Source organism: Rhea americana, unplaced genomic scaffold (genome assembly GCF_003343005.1).
Source record: "Rhea americana isolate MKP2758 unplaced genomic scaffold, rheAme1 scaffold_203, whole genome shotgun sequence".
NCBI lineage: Eukaryota > Metazoa > Chordata > Aves > Rheiformes > Rheidae > Rhea > Rhea americana.
Genome location: NW_028186184.1, coordinates 946,748 through 971,168, shown reverse-complemented (window position 1 = coordinate 971,168; position 24,421 = coordinate 946,748). Strand labels below are relative to the sequence as shown.

Genomic DNA, 24,421 nt, shown 5'->3' with positions numbered 1-24,421 from the left:
GCTTTCCCTGACTGTCTGCTTATAGGATGGAGGTATTTCAAAGGTAAACAACATAGGATGAGTCTAACAGGATTGCTTTCACCAGGATGCCTGAGCCACTGAACTGCTGAACATCCTGAACTGCTTCAAACTGAAGGCAGCAGACAGGGGTTTGTGGTCACCAGGTAAGAGCTGCCTTTATTCCTATAAAGGTAAATAACCGGCAGTTTGATAGTAGCTGAAGCCCCTATTTGATGCATTAATACCTCTACATCAAGAGAAGCAATTACATCATTCTACTGTTGATTACTTTTGAGATTAAATGATTTCTAATTAATTCACATGAGAGTCTGTGGAAAAACCGCTCTTTCTGGCTCAGATTTGTAGCAGAACAAGAACTGTATGCTGACCCATATCTGGAACCCATTTCAGCTTCCTGAGATACCAGATAAAAGGTGTTCAAAGAGTACTGCACTGTCAAATCTATTGTCATTTTTCTGAAGAATTGCAGTTCAAATTTAGCTGTTTGCTTTCTAAGTTACCTTCTTGTTCAGTTTCAGCAGCCATTAAAATTAAAGCTTAAAACCCAAAGGGCTGAGGCTTTCACTAAAATGCTACTAGTTGCCAGGTGAACCTAGTCAATAGGATTAGAGGTCTCTTTGTTAATGACACTGAATTATACCACCTTAACACTGAATTGCTGCACACAGGCTACCTCTTTCTGCTTTTTTTCCAGGCAAAAGCTCTGCTTAATTTCTCTTGAAGCATCATCAGACACTCCACTGCCTGGGGATCTTGGGTGAGGAAGTGAAATGCTATTTTGATTGTAATAAGCCCTAAACAGCTATGTGTGATGTGAATGAAAAGCATAAGACAAGCACTTTGATTACAGGTTCACACTGAAAGTACAACTGGTTGAGTCTGGAGTAAGGAACTACAAATAGCATGTAAATAGTGCATATTGTGAAGGATCCAATTTTAAAATATGATCCCTGGTATAATGTCAGCTGTTATCAAACTTACAGAATTAATTGTATATGATGGCAAGTCACCCCAAAAGCAGCACTGGAACAACCCCTAGCTGAGGACAAGTCAGGCCTCCAGCTCCTGCTCTAACCCTCCCTACCACTTGAAATAGGCTCTGTTTGGAGGATGGGAGGGTACAGTTTCCTCTCTTGCAAAGGAATTTCACAAACACCTATGCTTCTCTGGAATGAAAGTAAATATCTGGAAGGAGAGTGTTTCTAATTTGTGTCCTATTGCTGTAATTTGCAGATAAAACTTGATGTTTATTAGGCATCTTCCTCACTTTCTTTTCTTCCCTTCCTTCTGATTTGTAGAGGAAGTACTGGTGCTCTTCTGTATAGAGACAGTCCTGTAACATTATATCAAGGTGTCTGCTCCTCTGTAGAGTATATTTCAGATATGCGGCTCTGTGCTTTCGTGCCTATCTTAGATTAAACAATGGCATTTCTATGCTAGAAGAGACTGAAATCTAATCACTATATGGCTCTTGCTCACTTTGAAAAATTACTGTAGATGTGATCACTGCAAAGAACTGTTGTAATATGTTTATATGCATTGGTATTGTCTTTGTTCAGACTCTGGCTGGCAACTCACAAATTTTTAGGTAGGAAAAAAAGGCTGAGAAGGGTAGGTAAAGTTAAGAGGGAAGGACAAGGTGAAAACACTTTGTTCTACTTAGTCATTCTAGCTAAAAACATTTTCTGGACAAATAGTTTTAAAACTCTTATCCTAAAACATGTAGGAGGTAAAGAGATAAATATAAGCAAATTCTATCACTGTAGCTTATGTTGCACTATCTTCTTTGGCTTTTAAGACTAGTATTTTGACAATTCCCTTCAGAAAAGGTATTCTAGCACTTTCAAAGGAAGATGTCACAAGCACACTATTTGCTAGCTTTGTTCTCCTCCATTTAACTTATTCTTGATCATGAAAGCTATTTTGTCATTAATTTTTTTCATCCAGTATGCCACAGTGAAAGGAACTTGCTAATAATTGATAACATTCCTTGCATCTTTTCTTGGTCAGGAATGGGTCACTAGAAATCAACTTAGCAGGGCAGGAAGCTATCGAAGGAGAAGAGCACTGGCTGGGTAACTAGGAAAGGAGATGGCCTTTGGTTACAGTCCTCTGTAGACTATTGTCCTGGAGGAATAATCAATCAAACAGATCTAATCAAAGGATCCACCATGAAGCAGTCTTCATCTTATTCATCAACAGCCCCTGAGATCTGAGCTGAAATTTCTGGCCAGTACCAACAGGCCACTCTGAGTATTAAGCCATTGCATGCTTGGTGAAACCTGTTAAGAGACTTGGCTTATACCTAGGAAGTGATATTGGTAATTAGAGCAAATTCTGTACTTGAAGATAGAGAAGTTTTGTCAAAATACTAGTGTGCTGAGCCCTATGCTGTCAAATGCTATGGATATTTTTGGTGCCTTGCATAGGTTTGGGGGTCAGAAAATGATGCAGAAGTAGGACCCTTGTCTTCAGATTTCAATAGCAGTACTGCTGTATGAGCTGGGAAACTGTTAAGAAAATTCATGGGATGGAGAGGTGGGGAGGAAGAATTGGAAGTAAATCCAATTTTCTACTAACACAAACTGGAGATGAAGTAGCTCATGTGAAAGCTGTTTTATCTTAAATGTGCTAGGTTTAATGATTAACTGTATCTGCAGAGACTGAATTCTCTGCCTATATTTGCACTTCCAGTTACTTCTGTGCTGGTGTCCAACTTGTCCTTGCTTCTTCTGCAGTGGTACTTGTATGACATTGGCTTTTTTATTTAACACAAAATACAAACCTACATATACAGCAATCTGAGTGAAGCCTTAACGCAAGAACAATTTTCTGATAAACTCTAATGCTTCAATGCTCTCCCAGCTTGAGCTGGGGAGCCCCCTTGTAGTCTGAGCAAATTGTTCTGTGGTAGGACCTCATCTACTTTAACTGGTTCCTAGTGGTATCTGAGGATTAGACTACAATACCAGAGTGGCTTTCCAGCTACCTGGAGCCTTGGATAGCAGGAAAAGCATGGCAGTGAGGAGGAAGTGAGTTAACCTGCTTTTTTGCATTTCTTTACTTAGGACCTTTTCCTACCAGGCTCATCCACCATCTCAAGTGACAGAATAGGACTTCCCCAGTGACAGTGATGCCCTTCAAAAGGCAGCAGTTAGACCTTTCATTGGTGACTGGTTGCAGAGGACTCCAGACCTCAGCCTTCTGGTAGTCAGGTCTCTGGCAGTCTGCAGCTTTGCCACTCCTGCATGGACTAAAAACCCAGTGTCAGTGTGCCCTGGGCTCAGTTCTGGCTACTCATCCTGCAATGGTCACAGGATCTTCCCTCAACCCCTCTAATTTTCTGGGGTAAATGTAGAATGATGACATAGTGCCTGCTTCTTTGTATGCCTGTGTAATAGCTTACAACCTGACTGATGGGTTCCTAAATTAGTTATTTTATCTGTTTGACAACTGTCCTTTGCACTGGAGCAGCTCATGGTTTTCCCACCCTTCAGCTCCTACCTCTGAATACTTGCTTCCTCCTTCTACTTACTCTCCCCAATTACTGTGCTCACACTGAATACTCCAGATGATGCAGGTGTCATCTCCATTTGAGTGCTCTGACAAAGCAAAACTGAAGTGCAGAGTGTTAACCTGCACATCAAGTGAGATGATTAAGCCTTGTGGMTTACCTTGCAGCTAGTTCTGAAGGGCTGTGGATGGTAATTCAGCTGCCATGCCAGAAGGCTGCCAACTGCGAGTCTCATCTCCCATCAGTGGGAATTCTGTGATGCAAAAAGACTAGAAGCAAACACTTAACTGTTCCCCTAGCTTAATCCAAAGCACTTATTACTAAATGCTCGCTGGAGTGCCTCTCCAGTGAAGCAGAAATGCTCAGAGCAGTCCAAGCTGTAGTTACTAGAGTCCCTGGACAATTTCCCATGATGGATGGGAAGCTGCTACTTAGATTTGATCTTGGGAGATATTAATTGAAATGGTTTAATTCTGTTCAAAGCATCTTGACCAGTTGAAAGGGCTTTCTTTTCTTCTCTCTGAATTGAAAAATGGACAAACTCAGTTGTACTGAAGCTCCAATGCATTACAAGCAGTGTACCAAGGAATAGCGGAGGGCAAAAAGCATATGCTCTGCACCTGTCTCACAGGATCAGTGGGCTTATTTGCTCTGCCCTCCTTAGCAAAAGTTAGTTGATATATGAAGGGTTTGCTAGCCTACTTTCCAGATACTGCTAATGCTGCTGTACTTGTCTATGCATGTGTCTGTAAATGTTGCTCTTGCTGTGGTAGCATTGTCCTACAGCACTGTTGGTTAACTGCTGAGCACCAAAGACTCATTAAATTCAACCAGAATCTTGTCACTTCTCTCCTGCATGCATGTGTCTAGACAGCAAAGTGTGCTTGTTGCACCTTACCTATGCTTTCTGCAGTTATGGCTGTTAAGGCCTTCATTCCTTGGTTGAAAGAAGTCAAATCCTCCACTTCCAAGTGCTAGACTACACTAAATAACAGCTCTGAAGGGACATCATTTCTAACATTTAGAAATGTTAATGTATTTGAAAAGGTACTAAATACAAAGCAAATTGCACGTACAACCACAAAAGGATGCTTTTCAGAGTCCTGTGCTATCAACATGAAACTGCATTCAGATGATTCAGGTGAATACTAGCATGTAGCATAACTGGACACACAGGAAGCATTCTGATACCTCAACTTAGCTTCCATAAGCGTTATGATGGTATTTGATTACACAGCATAGCTCTTCAGCATACACGTTCACTTCTATAAACGTACATGCTAGGTTCCTTGCTCAGGGGAGAGGTAGGTACTAATGTAAAGGTTGGGCATAAATCTTACTTACATGAGCAATTCAAGTCTTGTACTAATGTATTATGCATCTTTCTTGTAGTCTACTCAGCCAAGTGCTTCCTTGATGAATTCATCTCCCATGCTGATGAGATTAGTGGTAGTATCATCCTTGTTTTTCATCCTGCTGCCGAAGGCTGAGAGAGGTCTAAGTATAAACAGGCTGTCCAGAAACTTCAGTTGCACTGTGAGTGATCTTAAGGGAACTATCAAAAAAGATGGCAAAAGCCACTTGCAAATATAAGGGCGGGGGCGGAGGGGGGGGACTAACAGATCTTGTGACTTTCTAGGCTGCTTAATAAAGTGGCTGGAGGCTGGATAAGTGTGCCTGTGCAGGGAAATCTTGCTTAATCTTATTCTAGGAAATAGTTGGCTGAGATTTCAGTTAAAAAGTAAAATAGCCTGACAGACATCCTTGAAAGACTTCAAACTTGGAAGCTTAAAGGTTGGCTAAGCAACAAAAAGTAAGGTTATAAAGAGAAGCAAGAAAAATCATCTATAGCCTAGGTTCTAATTCTCCAAGAACTTGTGTATGTTATTTTACACCCATAATAAGGTAACATATGTAGAAAAATTTCTCTGAGCACCTCTGGCAGCAGAGCCACTAAGTAACTTGCGTTTTCCTTTGTAATCAAGAACCTGCTCAGCTAGTGTTCAGACACCATGGGATCTGTCTATACTATCTCTCCTTGTTCTCCCCTGCACAACCTGTCATGCAGCTTCATAAATACAGAAAAACAAAAACAAACTGACAAACTCCTAGCTCTCATTCAACCTTTGGCCTCAATTGGAAATTTCAGGTTTGAAGTCTCTACGGCAAGACTGGGTGGAAACCATGAATATGCTGAAAACAAGGGGGATAAAATTCCCACACTGGTATCATAAGTCCTTTCCGCTAGTGAAAGACAAGAGATGTTTAAATATAGCAAGGTTTTATTATGAATTTTCATCTGCAGCCTCATTCAGTGTGGTCTTGGTAAATAACACAATATTAATTTGTTGCAAAAGCTATGTAATACTATTTGAATTTCATGGAGAAGAACAAAGTAGTGTGAAACTTAATATATTCTATACAGTAAAAGTAGTAATTTGCTGCTGTGAATGCCCTACCTGCTATAGCATCTTTTGATTTACATTTGACTAGATCTGGCCTTTTTGACAAAGGGCTCCATATTCCTGGCTCAAGTGGACAAATAGTAATCATGGGAATAAAGATAATTTCTCATTGTGTGTCTTACAATAATCCCATTGATGGCATTATCCTCACCACTAAGACAGGAAAAGCAAAAGACTTTAAAAACAGACTTTGACAAAATATTTTCTTTTGGTTCCAGGTCAAATTTCCCAGATAACTAAGCACTAGCAGAGAATAAACAGCATAAGTCCACTTACCAGAGTTCTGCATGCAGCTTCAAGATGGATACTTTCCCTGTCATTTTCCATTTATAATCAAGAAACTTGCTTTAGATTTTTTTTTTCCACAGAGCAAGTAGATGCCAATGGGAATAACACGTTTATCTTATTCTTGGTATGGCTTTTTTTTATCATAGTTCCTCTTCTTAGCTGAAAGCTTAGTATGTGATATATTCAGTGGTTATTTTCAGGGAAGACACAATCTACAAAAGTTTCATGCAAAAGCTCTTAAACTGACATATGAATAGGTAAATCAAATATTTACTTCTACAGTACATTTTACATATCTTAATTCATAATTTTCATGCTGCTTGGCAATTAAAGCCATTTGTATATAGAGTAACTATTTCTGCTTTTACTGGAGATAGCACTAACTGCAAAATAGTTACACCTCATAACTTCAAAGAAAGTTAATAAAGCCAAGTCTATAATGCAATCTTTACTCAGGCAGTTCTGCTTGTTGCACTAAGTGATGTTATGATAAAGAATTTCTGATGATATGCACAGTGAATGCACAGAATACACTTCAACATCTTTGAGTCCTTTCTTAGAATTGAAAGGGAAGAAAGGTTTATAAGAAAACTCTTATAAATCATGATTTCTAATCTGCTGCTCCTCCCTGCTACTTTCTCCTTGATTTCCTCTGCTTGCTGCCCACATGTTTTGTTTGGGTCACTTGAATTCAAAACAGAACAGACTAGTTGAGCCCTGAGTAATATGGAAGGATTATTTGTGTTCTACAAGTTAGTTGGGCTTACGTATCCTAGTGGAGATTATCCTAACAGCCATTTTCACATCATGCCAACTGCTGCTGCTTTCATTTGGTGACTCAGTACAAACTCTACATCCCTGTGTGTAGGACTGCTATGCAGCCAGTTACTCCCCAGCCTGATCTGAGAAGTGCTCTGCACTTGTCCCTGTTGAACAGCACTTTGATGCTTAGCCTAGTTTCCAAAGGGAACTGTCTTTGCAGCAGAAGTGCCTGGTTGATGATTAGTCCTCTTCACTGATCTCATTCCCCAGGGCCCCTTCCCCTTTTTCCTTCAGCACACCCCTTTACTTCAAGGCAGAGATCCTATAAAAGGTAATAAGAGAACAGAAAATGGTCACATGTCCTCCTTGAATTCTGAAAAAGTGCTACTAATAATACTTCACTGGATTGGGAAACTTCACAGCTAATTTTAAGACAAAACAATTTGGCTTTCTGTCAACCTGTCAATAACTTTTCTGATTCATTGAATCATAGGTTGATCCCTTCATCTCCCTCATCTCCCTATTTCTAATAGTTACAGAATTAGGTATTTCTTTTTTGCCATCCCTTGGGTAGCTGACCTCATTTTGCAAGCTGGCTTTTCTAGCATTTCAGTAGAACAGATGCTATCATTTTCGAAGGCCTCTAAGAGTGTGTACTTGACCCACGGAGTACAGAGCTCAGGAAAAGGACAAGATAAACCTCATGCTTACCACATTACACTTTCTCCTCAATGACATGCTTCTGTTCTTCGTGACTCTGAAGCTTCCTTGTCTTTGTTCCAGCTTCTAAGGCCGAGATGAGCTTCTAAGGTGAGATTTCAATTGAAAAAAAAATCACAACAATAAAAACAGATGGTTATATACAAAGGTGAAGTAGTACTAGCTGTCTCTGATGGTTGCCAGAATTCTTCCATGGGGCCAGAATAAAAACAATGGCATTTACTTCATAATTACCTGGAACAGTTATTGTAAAAATGCAAAATTAAGTCTCCATTTCCAATAGCATGAGATTGTCCTGCTTGTGCTGTGAGATTTCAGTGCATATTTATTTACAAGGGGGTGTTACTGGGATTTTAACAGTTTGAACCTAGCATTTCTTAAAAACTTAGTCTGTGGAACTGTAGTTCTTGACTGGTTGAGACTATTGCCTTTCTTTGTAGATTTTCTTCTGGTACATCAAAAAAGAAGAAAATTTCTGCGCTCCTTTTTTTTTTTCTGATATAATGACTACAAATGAAGTAGGAATGCCATATTTTTATCAAATTACTGTGTGGAAACTAAATACTTTTATTTATCATCTTGTAGTATTATTTATGAAATATTTTTCTTCTTTCTCTGATGACTTATGCTTCTGCCTTCCATGTCTCTTTCTTTAGGTTATTTATCCATGTCTATTTTAGTTGGTAATTATTTTGCCAAAACACAAAGCATTCCCTTTGTTTCTCCTTCCAGCCAAACCTTTTCCACCTCAGCTTCAGTATAACAAAAATGTGTAGAGCAGGCCATCTCCTGTAAGTTAGGGCATTTGTAAGGCAAGCCCTAATAACCTTAACTGCACTATCTTCACTGTAATGTTAACTTATAATTTGGACCTGCAAAAATGTAATCATTTTTAGGGGGCAAGAAAGTGCACATGGCCTGATGTTCTTCAGACACTTGGGACTGTGTAAATTGTTACCCTTTGCTAAAACTTTCAAAACTGAATGTGAACTAACCAGGAGCATAAGTAAGTCTTGTGCTGACTGCATAGAGCAAAACTCACAACTGTCATCTTACATAGTTGCACGTACAGTCTGAAATGCAGTGATTAGCCAACAGAGAGCTCTGTTCACTGCTCTGGTTTATACACAAGGATATATCAGATGTCAGATTACCAGCAGCATCTGCTCCATCTTTTTTTAGTGTTTGATTTCCTTTTCATTAAAGCAAACTCCCTGGTTACTATCAACACTAGCTGTCAAGAGAAGGTCTGAATCCAAGCATCCTTGTCTTTTTTGACTTAGCATCATTGAATCAGGAGCAGCCTTAAAAGCAAATCAGAGCTACAAACCAAATGTTGCTGTTTGAGATTCCTAGGCACAGGTTTGAGCTTTTTCCTGTATAGCCATGACGAGGAGAAGGAGACCTTGCTGTGCTACCTAGCAAAGGAAGCTCCTGTGAAGAGTGCTATCTCTCATCTAGATGCTCCAAGCGAGCGGGCAGCAGGGCTGGGCAGGGACTGCTTGGGCTTCTGCTCTTTACCGACCTGAGAAGGTAGCTGAGGAGAAAGAGGAAAATGAGCAACAATGAATTCACCTCTTGTCACTGGCCAAAAGGCAGCATGAAGGATTACCATGCTTTAAACATGGCTTTGGTGACTCTGGGATCCTGGATCTCCTGGGATATATATATAAAGCACAGTTCCACATCTGTGATGAAAGGACAATGTAAACTACTATTGTCTAATGTCTATATTTGGAGTCTGCTTGCATTCTTCACCTTGGGCATGTTTGGATGCAAGCACAGCAGTGCCTCTTTGCTTAAGGAAGTAAATAATAAAAGCAGCCTTAAAACACTTTCCACAGTAATTGACTCTGTCCTCAGAATAGTTAAAGTATGTGATGCATAATACATCAGAATAAAAATATTGTAATTGCTTTTGAAAATATTTTGAGTAAAAATAAAAGTAAACATATGGTCCTGCATAACGGCTCTCGAAGAGAATATACAATTACTACAGTTAGCTTATGTATAGACAGTTTCTGGGGAGAGCTTTTAGATTCTTGTCTACCTACACCTTAACACGTAGACACTTTAATGAGTATGTAAAAATGTAGGACCATTACAAACATTTTATTTTTGTTGGCTTCCAAAAAGACAGAAGGCTAGGCTGCAGAAAACTATTTTTTCACTACTCTTCTTGTTCCAAACCTAAGGCCTATCAGAAGTTTTTTTTTTTTTTTTTTTTTTTTTTTTTTTAAAACAAACTTACTTACTACCGGGCGGGGGGGTGGAAGGGAGAAAACAAATATGGCAGAGGTTCTGATGTTACAAAACTCCAGTGAGAAAAAAAATATAGGAAAGCCACAAGGTCTTCCTGAGAATTAAATGTGAATAAGTATATCAGGGAATAAAGGGCAGACCCTTTTTTTCCTACTTACCTAAACAGTTTCTACTTAAGCAGTAGAAAGTGTTTAAGTAAAACATATCAAGAGAAAAAAGGCCAGTCCTTTTAGCATTGTTACTTAACAAAATTTCATCTCCTGGAGAGAGGGCTGCCATAGGCAGAGTGAGAAGAGATTATCATTTTCTATCATTACTCTGTGGAAATGGCAAAAATGGCACGTGCATCGTCATCAAGAATCTGTGGAGACAGTTTGATATCTTAGCCCCAAGAAGAAGGGCCCACTGTGAGTTTCCTCTTATAAGGAAAGAGATGTAGCCAACATTTTACTTCCCTCAAATACAATTTCATCAGGATTTGATTATTTGTGGCTCAATTTAAATGCCATTCACAGTAAAGAAATAGAGTAAATGTCCTGAGGCCATCCACTCCTACTGATGAATTTTGTGCCTTTTGTCATCAATTAGTTTTACTCTTATTTGAAATCAGACTCCATTCCCTGCCTCCCCTTCCTGTCCCTTCCCAGCTTTAGGCAACTATTTAGAAATGCCTGTTAAGCAAATAAAAATCCAAAGCCAGTTTAAATTGTTGTCCAGAAGCCATCTTGCTGGTAGTATCAGCAGAGAGCAATCTAATTTTATTTGCTACTCACTCTACCTCGGTTTTAAAGGCTTCATCTACCAGATAATAGGAAATAAACAATGATAAAAAAAATATATTGAATGCTACTTGGAAGTTAAGTTATTTAGTGCCAGTTGCAAATGTCAGGAGTCCAGTGTCAGCCTGTTATGCAGGCTAATATTATTTCTATGTATGTGAATCGCATAATCCACAGGTTAACATTTTGCTATAGTTAAGATGTGACTTAGGAATACAAGAAGCTGCACTTAAATTCTATAGGAATACAGGCAGGCAAGAAAACAGTGCAGCCTATGTAGTTCAGCTCAATCAATTGCATTCTAAAATAGGTAAGTTTGGGGCATACTAATTCTGTACCTACCTTAAAGTGATTCTTTCATCTATTTCTAGTGTATAATAAAAAGTCCGGCTTTCCTTATCCTCAAACCAACACCTTTGCAAAAGTCTTGCTACTGCAACAGAGAAGGCATAGATACTTGTAGGCTGAAATGGAGATGATACAATATGAAGAAAGCCAGATTTGAAAAAAAGTCTCACAAGAAAAAGCCTGTATTTTTGGCCAATTGTGACTTAATACAATATAAAATGAGAGAATTTCTTTCAGCTGTGAATACACAGAGTGGGATACTTACATTAATTACCCACATTTTATAACAGGAAATCTCTGACATGGAGAGAATATGAATTCCACAACAGAACAGTAGAAGTCAGTTGCAGGGCTAGGAAATGAATCCAGCTGTCTTGTACTTCACTGTAGTCCTTCATGTTTCCTGATTCCTCTTTACCTATGTGGCTTTTAAGCAGGGAAGTCAAGTCAGCTGTAGTCTAAAATAAACTACATGCAAAACAAACTTCCTTCACAATGAAATGGGACTGGATTTGTATATATTCAGGCAAAGGATTTGTATCACTTCAGAAAGCTTTAATTTAATCACGGTTTTTAAGAGCTCAGCAACCTCACTGTCACCTAAGCGCCAGATTACTCAAATTGTTGAGCAAGCTGGTCTCTCAAGAATTCTGTTTTTTTTTTCTTCTCAAAATAAACCATTTAGTTTGTTGGTTTGTTTAACTGACACATCACAAAAGGCCAGTTTACATCCTTTGTTTGGGGAGGAAAGGACTTGATTTATTGAGTCTGCCGATGGAAGAAGAACTTCAGCAGTCTTACTAGTCACTTTTATATACCCATGCTGTAAAATCAAACTAATAGCATTTGTTGCTTTTCCTGCTTGCTCAGAACATGGACTGTCAAGTAAGCCCTAAAGAAATGAGTATATATAAATATTTTCATGCATTTCAACACACTGTATATCCAAATATAGTCCCATTTCTTCAACTCAATCTTAAACATGCTATAATGACTTTTTTAAAAACATCTTTTAAGGCACAATACGACACAAGTAAGAAAATGGATTCAGATTCTTCAACTGATTGGCCTCACATGCTCAGCTTTAATGGGACATACAAGTACCTGTACTTCGAAGGCAATGTCTCCTATGTAGACTTCTACCTTCATCAGCCTTCAGTGGCAGCTGTCTTCATAATCTCTTACCTCCTCATCTTCCTGCTCTGTATCGTTGGCAACGGAGTGGTTTGCTTTATTGTTCTGAGGAGCAAACACATGCGTACAGTCACAAACCTTTTCATCTTAAACCTGGCGGTCAGTGATTTACTGGTGGGAATCTTCTGCATGCCCACCACTCTCCTGGACAACATCATTGCAGGTAGGCTGGGTCACACCACATGGCAGTAAGAGCTCAAGGGGGACTCTCCTGCATTTGTGAGAGCATAGTGCATGAGACAGTAACCCCCCACAAATTGTTTCTCAATTCTCTCCCTGGCTTACAGAACCAACCTCTCTGATAAGATCTGGGACAAATTTGGAGCCCTTATATTGCATCCTGGCCTAAGGGGTAAAATCCTTCACAGACATTACCTTCACACTAGCTTAAAAAAGTGTCGGCACCCTGTTAGATATCTTGCAGCCTTGTATACCCAGCAGAAAAACAGGGTGGTAGGAAGTGGCATAGCTTTGAGCCTACTCAGGAAAGCATGGCAGTCAGCACTGGCTGTCCTGAAGCTGAATTCAAAGGTAATCTGAAGTGATACTGTATTTTTCAAAGGATTCAGAGGAGATGTTTTTACCTCAGATGATATCTTACATTTCCTCTTATTTAATGGAAGCATTCAGGACATCTTCAACTGTGGTGCTTGATTCCCTCTCCTGTGTTGAGGTCGCATTTTAACCTGTAATCACAAATCCTTGCTCTGCCATTTTTCAGAACATCAGAAACACATTCAAAGCATTAGGGAAAGCAGTTATTCACCCAAACTCTGCCTCCCTTACTGGCTACAGCCTGACAGAGCAAAGGACGTGTATTGGTTTTAGGGAGGAAAATTCTTCTTCTGTTTACACTAGAGGAAGTACAGTACCGCAGTGAATTGGAGAAAAATTTTAATTTCCTTCCAGGATGGCCATTTGGGAGCATGGTTTGCAAGATGAGTGGGATGGTCCAAGGAATCTCTGTCTCGGCCTCTGTCTTCACTCTAGTTGCAATTGCCGTAGACAGGTAAGATGATACAAAGATGGGAAACCGTTTTTCTCATCACCCTAAGGCCACTTGGCCATGCTGAGGCTGATTCATTAATCCACAAAACATTGCAACAGGTTAGAGGTATTTTGCTCCTACAGTCAGTAAGCAAAACAAAATGTGGCTATGTCTAAAAAGCAGTGACAGCAATTTGCTCCTCCACTAGTATCTCTTAAAAAAAGTATAGCCTAGCTGTACCAGCTGCTAATGTTGGTTAGTTCCCCAGCTATTGAACTAGATCATAGAGGACCCAGTACCTGCTTGGGTTACTTAAGTAGTAATAGCAGGCTGGTAAGGAGACAGATTGTATAAAGAAATGTCAACAATAAATGTGGTGATTGTTTTTGAGACTTTATCAACATAGCTCTTAGAAGAATCCACTAATCCTAACTCCACTGGTTTATGCAGGATGAGGAGCTGATTACATCTGTATTTCTTTAAAAATACAAAAATACAGAGTTTGGAAAGCATGGACATGTTTGCCTGTTTGATTAAATATTCATTAAATGTCTTTTCCACACACGTCCCTGTGTGTTTTGCTGCAGGTTCCGATGCATCGTTTATCCCTTTAAGCAGAAGTTGACTGTTTCAACCGCAGTCGTCACTATAGCAATCATCTGGATTCTGGCTGTGGCAATCATGTGTCCCTCTGCAGTCATGTTGCAGGTGCAAGAAGAGAAGCATTTCAGGGTGATCCTTGGCTATGGCAATGAAACTCGCCCTGTATACTGGTGCCGGGAGGACTGGCCTGATCCAGGAATGAGAAAGATCTACACAACGGTTCTGTTTGCCAACATCTATCTGGCTCCCTTGTCGCTCATCGTTATCATGTATGTCAGGATAGGCATTGCTCTCTTCAACACGGCAATGCCTGTGGTGGAAAAACACAGCCAGGAGCAGCGGCACCTTGTGTTCAAGAAGAAGCAGAAAGTAATCAAAATGCTCGTTATTGTGGCTTTGCTTTTCATCCTGTCCTGGCTTCCTTTGTGGACTCTGATGATGCTCTCAGACTATGCTAACCTCTCAGATAACCAGCTGCAGATCATCAACATTTATATGTATCCATTTGCTCACTGGCTGGCCTTTTTCAACAGCAGTGTCAACCCCATCATCTATGGTTTCTTTAATGAAAACTTTCGCCGAGGTTTTCAGGCAGCCTTTAAACCTCAGTTCTGTTCTAGGGAGGTGATTCACAAGGAGGTCTATTCGCCACGAGGCCAAAGCAATGCTGTTTTGCCAGCTGCCAACTACAAGACACCCCAAGATCAAGCTTTTCAAAATGCTGAGGAGGAGAGGAAGCCAATTAGGAAAGGAAACTGGATAAACAAGCAGCAGGATTTGATGATGGAGGATCTAGAAGAACCCTCCAACAATGAGGTTAAGTGAAACTTGCTATGAACTATCTAAATGATTTACACCTGGCAGAGTTTATTCACTACGGTGAGAAATCCATACCCTGTAAGATCTTTCTGACAAAACCAAAACATGCCAATACGTTTCTGTTTAGAAAAAGATATACAGCTTGCATAATATCTGATTATTTGATATAAGCAGAAGCCCTATTCAGGCTTCTTTGTCTCCAGGTTACATCAGGAGCATCTGTCCTGCTGTCAGTGGCGTCTCACTGCTCCCAAACTGGAATAGAGCACAGACTTGATTAAAATGGAATTACCTTCCATTTACCCTGATGTAAGAGAAAAAAGAAAACTATGATTATTGACTCAGATACAGTTTTTCCTGATATTCACTGATAAAGAGAAGAACACTTTTTACCTTTTGTTTGCTACAAAAGCAAACACTATTTGCTTTTATAAATTTCTTGGAGTGGGTCAAATAGAGTTGCTTAAACAATATTTATGGAAACGCTTCAGCATGTAAGGCTATTTGTTGTTAATACATGCAATTTTCTTGTTGAAATGAAAACATAACAGCTGTTTGTAGTATCCTAGCATACATAGACTGTGGGGCTAGATAGAAGAGAAAATCATGAAACTTGTCAGGGCCCTGAGCACATCTGCCCTCTGACTGCAAGGGCCAGGGACAGCTCAGAGCCACTGAGGCCGAGGGCAGTCCCCTCCCTCTGCTGACCCTGGAGACGTTTCCAGTCAGCACTGCAGGACGGCAACAGCCAGCGCCAACCCTTGCCCAGCAGAGATATTTTCAAACACTCTGGTTCCAGTGCTTGGCCCCTGACAGAGCTACAGCTCCTGCTGCATTTCAGGGCCAGACCAAGACCCCAGTGTGCAGACTGACTTTCCAGCCTGGCTTTAGACCTGCAGCATCCCTACCGATTTGTCCAGGACTCTTGGATGAACCTGGCTGTCCCCTTACCTGCCTTGCTCCCTCGCTGAGGGTGGTGGGACAGGCCTTGGCTGCTAAAGCTCTTGCCCTGCTGGCCAGGGGATTCCCTGCAGCTCCCAGCTTCCCAGCCTGCAAGGAGGCACCAGTTCTCACAGCTCCGTGCCAAAACTATTTCATTAGAACATTTTAATTTATTGTTGAATTAAGAAATAGTTGTGTCTGCAGATCAAAATGTCCACTAATACTGGATATTAATATTAGTTCACTTTTACTGAGCTAATAGCAAGAGTAATCCAATAAATTCACTTATTTATTTAACATATTACATTTCCCTTCATTCAGCAGTGGGTCCTTCTTGGTACTGCTGCATTAGCTGCTTCTGTGAAGCCTAAGCTTGTTTCTAGAACTTGTCAATCTGTTATCTGATAAATCTCATTAAGTCAAATATTGGAAGTAAAGTATTGATACTTGAAATGAACTCACCGATTCCTAGGTCAAGATGTAGTTGTACTCATAGTGCTTCCACCTGGACATTTTGTATGCCAGCTGTTTTCAACATAAACTGCAAAAAGCAAGCATCTTCAGAAGCATTTCGTTTAGTTCCACTTCTGGTTGTCCACCTTGTTAATTATTGCTTCAGCTTGAGAAAAGGAGTGAAAAATCTGAGAAATAAAAGAAGAAAAGTTGCTTTCATGGTATGTTTGTGAAGGGYTCTCATTCTGTTTTATTTGGGTGCAATTCACCCAAGAGGACTGCAACTTCAAGACTAGTATGAGAGATCATTTTGAGGATCTATTCAATCCAAGAGAGCCTGGCACTTATGCAGAGCAACCCTGGTGTCAGTTACCAGGTAAGGTCATTCACCAGTGATTAGGTGGAGTGGCATGCTCATCATACTAGAGACCTTCTTCTCATAAATGTGCACACCTTTCAGGTAATGACAGATTTGCACAATTAGGGGAATTCAGTAACTTTTCCAGCTGCCCCAAACTCTGTTCCTTCATCCAAGTCATCAGAAAACATGCAAAATATTGGGAGAGGGTAAGAAGTTGCAGCAGCAGTTCTAATTTTGCAGGTGATTTTTGTAATGCATTGTATCTAGGCTGGGATTCTTAAAAGATCTAACCAAAGATGCCTGACTGTTGTGATCCCTTGAAAAAACCCAGCAAAGAAATTTTTTTTGAGCTCTAGGTATTCCACACTTTCTACATCCCCTTCATCCAGTTCTTCTTCCTTCACTTGCTGCACATTGAAAAAATGAGACTCATTTTGCCTGGTAAGGTTTGCTTTACTTCGATTCCCAAAGCTTATTGCTATGTCTCCCTTTTTATACAGAAGGCCAAATTACGCACAGGTCTGCCTGTGTTGTCTACTGCTTATGGTACAGTTTGCCTATTGCTGCAAGCACAGATTTTTTTGGTGAAGAATATCCAGGTCTTAATAATTTAATCCATTATGTTTATGGGTTCTAGCCCCGAACAACCAGCTAGTCTCTGAAATATAGCTTGTTTTACTGCAAAAAGAAACAGTTTGGCAAATGGCAAACTGTACCATGTACAAGTGAGATAGGAACACTCTTTAAAAATCAGATTAAATGCACACACCCAGTTGGCTGGTATGCATTTTGCAGGTCATGCCATCTACTGAATTTAGAGTGATATTTAATAAGCTAATAATAGAGGCAGCCTGATGTTGCAGGAGGTATTTTTTTCCAGAAAACTTTTACCAAAGATGTGCTTTCTTGATTAGAGCTATGGACCAGATGACTTCCAGAGGTCCCTTTCAACCTGAATTATTCTGTATGATTCAGTAAAGCTTGGAGACTTAAATATAAGTATATGTTTGTGTTCATCCAAGTTCAGCAAAACACTCAGATGTGCTCAAAATGAACGTCAACATAACATAAAAATTCCCTTAAGTATTTGTCTGATTCAGGGTGGTATTCCTCAAGATAGACTTAGCATTTCACCGTGGGGCAAAGGCTCTAAAGTAAAAGCCATCAAAAGGTTTCCCTTCACTGGAAACAAGTCTGTGTTAAATATGAAAATTATGCTTTAATGACAATTACAAAATTCAAATGTTTGCTTTTCTAAAACTGAATTTCAACACGCTCTCGGAACGCTACCTCCACACACAACCCCCCCCCACACACACACACTGTGATTGAATTGTAGCAATGTATACCAAAACACATAAAAAAGGATGAAAGAAAATACTTCTGAAAAGCAAGATTTTATCATGGAAGCATGGTCTGAAGAAGCCTTTGGGAGAAGAACTTGAGCAACACAAGGAAAAAGAAAAGAAATTTCTACAGAACAAGATATCATGAAGTATTTCAGTTTTGCTAAGACTGCACTTCCCAGTTGAATATACACCTAAAGACATTTTCCCACTTGCTCTACTTAAAAGGCACACTGTTAACCTGAATTCACTAAACATTTCTTCTCCTCTGAATTCCTGATAACATCCAGCACAATTAGATAACTACTTTGTGTTCTGTTTTTTTTTTTTTTTTTTTAATTGTAATTCTAGGAGCAATAATGAAAAAGTAGCATGTATAGTTCTATGATTCACCACCAATCAATCATTAAACTTCAGCAAATCTTCAGTAGGTGGGCAGTTTAATCATAAATATCCAAGGTTTATCTGTTTTAGCTATTTTCAAGACATACCCTCCCTTTCCTCTCAATGTATGAACACATAACTCCTAGTAGGAGCACTTTCAGATTGTTCTAAAACTTAACTTGCCTTAACCCTCTCCAAGCATCTCTTTTCTATCTGTTCATCCAGAGGTGCTCTAACAACTGATTTACTTCAATAAAATCAGGAGTAGGCCCAGGTTTCTACTTAGGTTTCTACCAAGGTTTCTATCATTAATGCCCAGGAGGCTCATGAGTAGGCTTTTTAAGCCATACCTCAATGCCTTTATCACCAGCACCAACTGGCTAATTCAAAAAGCAAGAGTATCTGGTACATTGTGTAAGTTACTGTTTTTTATTGCAGAATCTTTACGGGGAACTTAACACCACTTGCCCCTCTCAGCAATTCACCACCCTTAGGAGCCATTAGCACTTGTGAGTCTCAACCCACACCTCAGAGAACCACCAGCTCCAAGGCACAACAGATCCAGTTGTCATTTATCAACTGAAACCAAATAATGAATCTATGCCTTCAACTCTGAAACTGAATTAGAATCAAAACAGCTTTTGTCACAAGTAAGATACTAAGTTTCCTGAATCTCATGTTTCCTACTCTGTCTAGTCACATTACTCCTACCTGCTTGCATCTTTGTTAGCCTAAATTCCGTTGATTCATCTTCCTGCACTGCTCTGCTTTTAGACAAATATCCCAAATATCAATCTGGAAATTTGAGACAACATATCCATAACTGAAATCTGCAAATGTACGTCTTGATTTAAAATTGGGCCTGATGGCATTTTTAAAAAAGGCTCTGAAAGCTAATGGACTGAGTTGTTCAAAGGGGTGACATATTTTTAATGCTTATTCATTTATGTCTTTTTTTGCCTGTTTCACTTGACATTTATATGCCACTCATAGATTTAATATGACAGAGTAAACCAACTGTACTAAACTGTTGTTACCAAATTTGGTGGTGCTGTACAGCCTCTAGAAAACAGTGTTTAAGTTTCCATCCATTTCCTCCCTCCACAAAGGATGTCCACTTAGGTGATGATGATATCAACTTCCAAGGTCTCTGAAAATCATGTTGTCTTTTTCCTTCTGATTGATCATTTTTACAGAGTAGGTAGGTAGAGCTGTATTTACTTCTCCAGCAAAGAACTACTATGTGATTCAAAAAAGTACAAGTCAGATGAGGAAGATGTAAAAGACATGTTTTTTTAAAAAATGAGCAAGCAGAACAAGAGGAAAACTTTTGGAAGACAATGGAGTTCAGATGACAAAGGCAGAGGCCGAGCTGGCACTTCCTGCCTGCTCTGTGTGCACAGCTAAAGGCATAAAAGGCAGAAAGCTGAGACCAGTCTAAACGATTATATATGTGTTAGTACAGTCTAGCATCTGACCTAGGTGGGTGGTGGGAGGCACTGTGTGGAGGATCTTACTTTGCTGAGGTGGGAGAAACCAGTGGTTTTGGAACGGATAGATTTTAGCCCTCCTGTTGGCCATGATTCACCCTCATGTCTGTTGGGGTATTAATTGCAGTAATGGGAGACAGAATGAATAATAAAGAGCAGAAAACAACACTACAATTAACTGTGAGCATAGGGAGACTGGCATCAAGGATAAAAGAGGGGAATAGTTCCTGGAAGAAAAGGTTTTGCAGAGGGAAGGCATTTGGCAGCTGATTACATTTAGAAAGAGAAAAACAAAGAGGAAGGCCCAAGAGAAAACTGGAGCAATAAGATAGATCTGTGACAAGGCAGGCTGCAGTTAGCTGAAGGCCCTGAAGCTGCAATAAAAAACTATTTGATGAAGGAAAAAAATCAAAAAGCTAGGAAGGACTTTGAAGAAGAGAAGGTATAAGCAAACTGAAAGGCAAAGAGGGCTAGGCAGCAAGCAGATTTTTCCATAGTCCAATCAAGTAAAAACATTTTTGAAGAAAATAGATGCTGCAAAAACCTTTTTCTATTCTTATCAAAAAGTGACATTATAGACATTCTACAAACCTCAAGAACTCAGGTTTCAAAGGCAGTCCAGGTGTAATACACTCCTCCCTTTCCTCCACATCTGCCCTGGGGAATTTGTTCTTTTTCTGTTATGACTCCTTACCATTCATATGAAGAACTGGGGTTCAGAGAAGATTCAATACTAGTTAATACATAACTAGTATTATACTATATATAATACTGGAAGAATGAAATTCCATAAAAAACATCAAAGTCATCCTGTCACATAACAAGCTGCCCACATAAAACAGAATGGAAGAGAAAGCTGGAGCCATTAAAGAAACTGTTCCATAATTGCCAAGGTCTGGGTCCTGCCAACATCAGTTCTTTCTAACTTCACCTGTTTTTCACTTGTCTTGGTAGGCCAGACAGCACATAGCCTTTTCTCACAATCCCAGGCAGATGCATCTTCTGAAGGCTCCTCTGATACATGGAATTTCTTTATTTCAGCATTCCTTTAGCAGACAACTCATTTAGTGAGCTCCCTGTTCATTAGTGATAGATGTGCTCATGGTTAATAATGGTGACTCATTTAAGGAGGGAGAGACCCTCCTTAAAGAAATTTGCCCTTTGTGGCTGCTCTCTGACTGCTACAACCAAATGTTCAGCCTAGGACAATCTGCCTGGGGCTGATTGCCCCAGGAGGACTCTAAGAATTAGCCTCCAGTGTGTTGTTGGAAAGATAAAACAAGTACACAATTGTCCTTACCAGCATCTTTTCTCCAAAACCAGCAGGTGCTAACTATTTTTTTTTAAGGCACTTACTGGCATCTCTTAGGTTTGAATGCTTTTGAAGAGCCAACACCTAGCAGCTTTCCCCAACTGACTTTTCATGAAACCCAGAGGAAGTACAATTTATCCACTGCAGCATACTCCAAAATGTTATTCTGCATAATTAAGTGGTCATCACAGAGTTAAAGCAGCCTGCAGATTATGAGATTATTTTCCAAAATCTCATTTCTTATGCTTCCAGTGAAATTCTCTTTCTTTACATTTTATGATACAACCAAAATAAAGCTGAGCTATGAAATACAGTAAGTTAAGTTTAGATTTGGTTGACCTGAGCAGTCTTTTTATCATATTTCTTTCCTTCCCATGTTTATATATAACTTATTATATGGCTACTTCAGTAAGCAGGCAGTATTTAGCTTAAAAAGGCCTCATGTAGAAGCCTAGCTTCCAAATGTGAACAGACACAAGAGGCCATAAGCTCAGCGGTTAAAGCGTGAAGTAGAAAAGGGAGCGATTTATTTTTCCCCTTGGCATTCCACAGAGCAGCTCTTTGCCTTCCTAAATGGCAATATGATCACTAATCTTTTGGAAATATCTAATCCTATTAAGGAATTGGTGTGACATTCACGAGATAGAGTGGACATACCAGAACCATACCATGTTGTTTTCTTGCTTTTTTTTTTTTATTTTATTTTTCCAAGACAAGCACACCCATACACTGAATCGCTCCACTTATACCAGTGGCATGTAAAATAAAACTTTGGACTGCACAGCAGCAAAAAAGGTTGCAAATTATCCTCCCTGAATCTACTCCTGTCCTGTCCCAATACTGTCAGAGGAACTGAAATGCTACAGGCCTTTCTGACCACAAAGATCAGGACTGATCACAGGACTCTCCCAAACATCACCAGCACAAAAATGACTTGGTCAGGCTGTAATTCTTCCCTTTACGAAACCAGTAAGGTAAGGTAGTTCCCGTCATCTTCTGGGAAACCTCTAATGTCATGCTCTAAGCAAACACAAAGGGCTTATCAGTTGGTAGCACTTCACCTGTGCTGAGACAAAATCTCTGTGTTTGTAGGAGGCAGGGCTTTGCTAGCATTATAGTGACAAGCTGCTGAAAAGACCCCTTAATGCAGCCAGTAAGGAAACTGTTGCCCAGTGGAGCACCCGGAGCATAAAGTCAAAGCTTTGGGCTTGGTGTATCAATAACAATCCTGGAGCAGTTTCTACCAAGTAGAGCCTGTTGCACAGTCCCCTAAGGACAAGAGAAATAACTCCTTCAGATGGCATAGCACTACTGAGATACAAACCAAGAGTTTCCCAATCAAGATCAATGTCTAATCCCCTTCTGAGAGAGGCAGGCATTAAAGCACAGAGTGGTACTGTCTTGCCCAAAGAATTCAGCTCTTGAAGGCAGTGCTTGGATTCATCTACAAGGCTGCACAGCTTCTCTTCCTGCTCTGACACAGGTTGACACAGAACACCCAAACTACAATGACTGGCCTCTCACTTCTTTCAGTTCAGGTCTTCTATCATTTTACCAAGTCTTCACTGCTGTCCTAACATATATTCAGATATTTAATTCTTTGTTGACTGCTCCTTGGAGTAGGAATCAGTATTGAAAAGGCAGTATACCTCCCTATATATTTCTGAATAGTTCACAAGGCTTGTAGGTACTCAATCCCTCTGAGTATGTTGGTGCCGATGGCTATTACAAGTAGTATCGTAACTCCTTGAGAGAGGGAGACCCACACTGACAGCTTCCGTGATACTAAGAATGCCAATCACATTTTGAATGCTAATTATAGAAATTGCGCTGCCTCAAGAGAAAGAAAAAGAATCCCAAATGACTTGGTAAAGATAGCATGTCTATCAACACATAACTTACCAGATTAACAGGGCATGAAAATAACAGCTGGTTTTGCTTTTCTCCCACCTCCTGCTTTCTCATCACAGTGTATTCTAGATGTGGCACCAGGCAAGCTTCAGTTTCCAGTGATGAATCAAAATGTTTGTTATATAAGCTTAGACTAAACAGAACTAAATACTATATGCAGCAATACTCTGGTTTGAATTTGCAGCAGCAGCTGACAGCCAGGAAGAACGGCTTGAAAACTCTAAACATTTGTTTGCCATACCATAGGCAAGCAGCTTGCTTAGAGCATTAAGTTTTCAACAAGGCTATACAGATGTTTTCATAGAAAAGAGAGAATAAAAGGAGGAAGATTCATAATTATGATTTCATACAGCTGTGCTCTCTCTTCACATTTTTAATTCTCAAATTTCTGAAAGCTGAGAAGCATATGTGGTTTACTCATATTCCAAACTTTGTGTGCTGGGATATATAATAATATATAATAAACACTCTTGGTTGGCAAATGCTAAGCTTCCCAACAGCTGTAGGAGTCCAAAGAGATAATTTCTGGCTGTTCTGGGGATTGTAGCAACAGCAACTGCCTCCCAACACTAAGAATTAATTTATCCCCAAATGCCCAATGGCATGATACACATCCATCTCCTACCAAATACTGCCTTGAAGCAATTTACATTTCCTAACAGCTCCCCCCATCATACACATGCATATTCCTCTGCCTTCTGTGTATGCTGTAGCAGGAGCTGGTCACAGCACAGCAGGGAGAAGCACCCACCATGAGAAGTACCTTGCATCTCCTCACTACATCTCGCTCCCAAATAGCTGCTCTACAAAGGGGTCTTCCAGACACTTGGACAGGGAAAGCCTTGCCTTTTCAAGGACAGAGTAAAAGTCTCCAGAGAAGTATCTTTGCTCTACTTCCTTAAGCAATGCTTACAGAAATTCAGAACCTAATCACTACAACTGATCATTGCAGGCTATTTGATTAGCAGGAAATCAAGCCTTCAGCCACATATGCCAGGCTACCAGATTCCACATACAAATAATTCCCTGATCTCTTCTTTGGTACTGCTCAGTAGCCCTTTGTTTTTCCATTGATGAACTAATGAATGTTCACTTCCCTGGACATGTGCTTCCAAAGCTATCAGTGTCTTGGCTCCACAAACTGGAGGAAAACATCTCTCCCCATAGCTCAGCCAAGAGGTCAGTGTCTGTGCCTGCATTTCTGACCATTTACTTCAGTCTCCATCTGTGAGAAACTCTATTTTGTGCAGTAATACAAACATTCTTCCATCCCATATTCTAGCTCTTCTGAGAACAGTCAAGAGAGGCAGTGGACAAAGATCTCACAAAGCAGGTACTACTTTTTTTCTTCAGCTTACAAGGTACAGTTGTACCCACACTGATGATAAACTGCTGCCGAGAGGCTAGCTTTCATTAAGTTGCCTGGGGGACTGCAGCAGTATCAGCCATCAGTGGATGC

At 40.0% G+C, this 24,421-nt stretch overlaps 1 protein-coding gene across 1 annotated transcript; it reads left to right on the top strand.

Annotated features, from left to right (window-relative positions):
* The first annotated feature begins 12,182 nt into the window (after positions 1–12,182).
* NPFFR2 (neuropeptide FF receptor 2) lies at positions 12,183–14,772 on the top strand. Its single transcript, XM_085304148.1, has 3 exons — positions 12,183–12,516; positions 13,263–13,362; positions 13,929–14,772. The coding sequence occupies exons 1-3, from the start codon at positions 12,201–12,203 to the stop codon at positions 14,767–14,769; spliced, it is 1,257 nt and encodes a 418-aa protein (XP_085160274.1). The 5' UTR covers positions 12,183–12,200; the 3' UTR covers positions 14,770–14,772.
* Positions 14,773–24,421: the final 9,649 nt, after the last annotated feature.